The sequence below is a fragment of the Atta colombica genome, unplaced genomic scaffold (genome assembly GCF_001594045.1).
Source record: "Atta colombica isolate Treedump-2 unplaced genomic scaffold, Acol1.0 scaffold112, whole genome shotgun sequence".
NCBI classification, from domain to species: Eukaryota; Metazoa; Arthropoda; class Insecta; order Hymenoptera; family Formicidae; genus Atta; species Atta colombica.
The window spans coordinates 151,280-155,206 of record NW_017259198.1 but is presented as its reverse complement, the minus strand read 5'-3'; the positions used below and the strand labels follow the sequence as shown (position 1 = coordinate 155,206).

General features: G+C 26.5%; 1 protein-coding gene across 1 annotated transcript in view; it reads right to left on the bottom strand.

Annotated features, from left to right (window-relative positions):
- The window catches only part of LOC108693980 (zinc finger protein 425-like), a 6,511-nt gene that overhangs the window by 2,451 nt on the left and 133 nt on the right, over positions 1-3,927 (bottom strand). Inside the window, exons 2-3 of the mRNA XM_018203226.1 lie at positions 3,587-3,775; positions 537-719 (exon numbers count right to left, since the gene is read on the bottom strand). Of these exons, the coding sequence (XP_018058715.1) occupies positions 537-719; positions 3,587-3,775 (372 nt within the window). The remainder of the gene's footprint in view (positions 1-536; positions 720-3,586; positions 3,776-3,927) is intronic.

The following is a 3,927-nucleotide window of genomic DNA, read 5'->3' as shown; positions in this document are numbered from 1 at the left end:
TCACCGAAGAGATGTTCTCTAATGTAAAGAAATATCTTTTTTAGAAAAGTATTTTTAGAAATGTATTTCATCTTTTTATTTTTACATATTTCTTAAGTATAAAAAAATTCTTTTAGAACAGTATTACAATAAAATCTCATTTCATTTTTTTAAATTTGTCTTGTATTGATTCTTGACAGAATGAAATAGCAAAATCGTAAAGAAAAAAGAAATTTCTTGTATACTTTCCACGCATTATCTTTGCATCTAACATAATTTAGAAACAAAAAAATTTTTTTCACAAACAATTGTAACTCAAAAATTGAAATAATATTAAATTTTTTAAATATTAATTTGTGTTTCAAAAAAAATCATTCTAATATAATTATCACAAATACATTGTTCGATAGTTTTACTAAAAAAGCACACTTTAAGGATGCATCGAAGAAAGATCAAAATTGATTGAAAATTTTATTATTAGTTAGTAACCACTACATAATTGTAGCAATTCTTGTGTACTCTTTTAATATGTCTAGTAATATTAGCCTTCCATTTACCACGGTAATCGCAATAGGGACACTTAAAACGTGGTTCTCTACCACACTCATTGCGCAGATGCCTCCTCAGGGTACATTTCCACACAAAGATGGAAGGACAGTTAGGACACTGGTGTTTTGCATAACAATTGGTAACGTGATTCTGCCTTTTTCTCCTGTAGAAACCCGAGACATGAACCATATCTGTGAACATAGAGATATTTCCGCCTGTTATTGAAAGCTGCGAAACGATCGCGTGCAAACACGCATTTTGGCTTTAATATTAATTCATACGAACAGCTTCATGAGATTCATGAGAAAGTAAGCCCAGATTCATGAGAAAGTAAAGCTTGTGTGTATGTGCAAAATTAGATAAAATAACATTTAACAAACGAAAAGTGAATACCCGATATATTATTATAGGTTTTTAATTCATCGATTAATCAATCGTATTATGCGCAAATGCAATTTTTACGAAGCAAAGTTGCATTTGCGCATAATGCAATTGATCAATTGATGAATTTAAAAACTCATCTTATATCGACTAGTGAAGCAAAATTCTCTTGATGATACTTTTAAAATCGCTGTAAATAAAAACAATATATAAAAAGAGAATTCTTACAAAAAAATAATAAAGTTTAGAGTGTTTTTAAATAATAATAATACTTATATATTGTTATTATATTAAAATTATTTATTTTTAAAAATGTTTGCAATAAGAGATAAATAATTGGGATGAAGGTGAACATTGAAAATATCGTTTATTAATTATTATTTTAAAAAATGATGCTTGCAATGAAAGACAAATGCACAAATTTTTAATAAAAAATATAATTATAAATTTGATAATTCTATAATGCAATAAAAAAGAAGTTATAAATTGACAATAAATAATACATTATTAAAAATTTATAACTTCTTTGATAATATATATATATTTTTTTTAATGTAAAAAAATCATGTTTGTTAATACCTTTGTTATCATTTCGCGAAAAATTATTTACATTTTAAAGGATCGTATACTTTATAATTTTTACTTTATACTTTACATTTTATAATTTTTGCAAAAATTTATTATGCCATTGAAATAATACATTTGCTATACATCATACAATCAAAAAAAAAAGAAAATTTTCTTTGACAAAGGCAAATTGTAAAATATTGTAAATTATCTCCGGTATCCCGTCTTATAGAAAATAATACTCATAAAAATGTAACAAAGATTCGAAATCTAAAATTAAAGACTTCAATGCAACCAATGGGAAAAATTTACCAAATTTTTACCAAATTTAAATTTACTCTTAAGAAAAAATAAAGTTTTTTGTTGTTGAATATATATCCAATACTTTAAGAAAGAAAAATGCTTTACATAGTGTTGGCATGAATCTTTATAAGGAATCATCTTCAACAATACTTAAACAAATTTCTTATCTACAATATTTCTATCAAATATCAGGAAGGAAACTCCTCAAAATCTCCTCAGTCATCTCTTCCTTACAATCAATCTTAATATTCGCATATTTACAGGAATTATTAGATAACAAAAGCTATTTTCACAAAATATATTTACGTTGAAAAAATCGCTTTTAGAGTTTGTCAATATAATTAACGTTTAATCACAGCTTCATATCTCTCATGATAAGTACGAATGTGTAAATGTTGCTGCAGTGTTTGGATCGGTAGCTACAACTCGTACGGACATTCAAAGCGCGGATTCTTCCCGCATGTGTACAAAAAGGTAGTTGAGTGAAGCTTCTCTTCACTTTGAAACTGCAATAGCATTTCGGACAACGGTGATACGGTTCAATAATCTTGAATGTTTGTGATGAGATATTCATGTGCTCTAAACATAAGAAGGAAAAATGAAACGTTAATCAATATAGGACATCAACAATTGGGATCAAAAACGTTAAATGATATGGAATAGTATATGTATCATTTCGACATGCAGTTTTCGACATGCGGTTTTCGACATGCGGTTTTTCAGAAAGGATAAAATAAAATTATTATAAATGTTAAAATAAAATAAAATAAATGTTACATAGATAAATAGATAATAACTAATAATATGATTTCTCTTCGTCTCATGCTCCTGTAACATTTTTAGAATATCATAAATGTAATATTAATATCATAAATGTAATATTAAGCAATACAATTCATGAGAGTAATTTATTCAATTTCAAAATAAAAAAAAATAAGGACTAAAGCTTATCCGTTTAAAGAGTTATTGTGAAGACAATGACAAATTTATTACGTATACAGTATTTAACACTTATGGTGTTTCAATAGAAATATTATAGGTTTAATTCGTATTAAAACACCTAATAATATATCCTAAAATATATCTTAAATATAATTTACTTCGCATTTTGGAAGTGATAAGAAACTTTGTATTATACATGATAAAATTACAAATGAAAACAGTAAAAGAAAATAACATCACAAATGGTCGCAAAAAGTATAATCACAAAATAAGTTAATTAACATTATCTCTATTAAAATGACAGTTAAAATTAAAACTAAATCGAGGAACTTAGACAAACTTTTTCTAAGTTTATGGTTTAAAATTAAATTTAAACGATTATTAAAATAATTACGTATTACAGTATATTAAACATGCGGCAAAAATTCAATTCAATCATTAACAATCTATCGAATTAGGTACTATTAACAAAAATTTCAATTTAATAATCCATCATATCCAGTTGTATTTTCTATTGTCTGCGTCATAATAAAAATAAATTTAAAAAAAAATAAATTACAATGTGATTACAGAGTCAATTATTATATCCTTTTAAAGTATTTGAGCTCTAAAAATATTTCTATAAAGTCGTATTTAGCGTCACGACTTTATTAGATATATGAATATCATATCAGATATATGAAATAAGCGTAACATATTTTTACAGTCTTCTTTAATTTAAAGTTTGCAAAGAGATCTGTTAATGTGTAGTTCGTCAATAATGCATAAAATAATCAATATGGTGTCGTAACACAATTTTTGATGATGTCCAGCGCATACACTTCATTTTTCTTGTGAATGTAACGCACGTGTCTGTAAACATTACAGCGCATGTTGCAGCAATATTCACAGTAGGGGCATTTAAATTGTGGTCTTTTTCCACACATGTACGTCAGATGTCTACTCAGGCTGCTTTTCTTCTCGAAGATGCGATTGCACTTCGGGCATGGATGCTTTTCCTTAGTCGAAATCAAATCAAAGGTCTGTAATTTCGCCATTAGATACACCTTGTTATCTGAAAAAGACGTAAGCAAAAAACATAGTCAGTAATACGTGAGAACTTCTACTCAATGTTTGCGCCGAATTTTTCGTTGTGCTTGATTGCACAGCAACAAGGAATAACAAATAATCATTATTTAAAAAAATATTTAAAGATAATTTATTTGT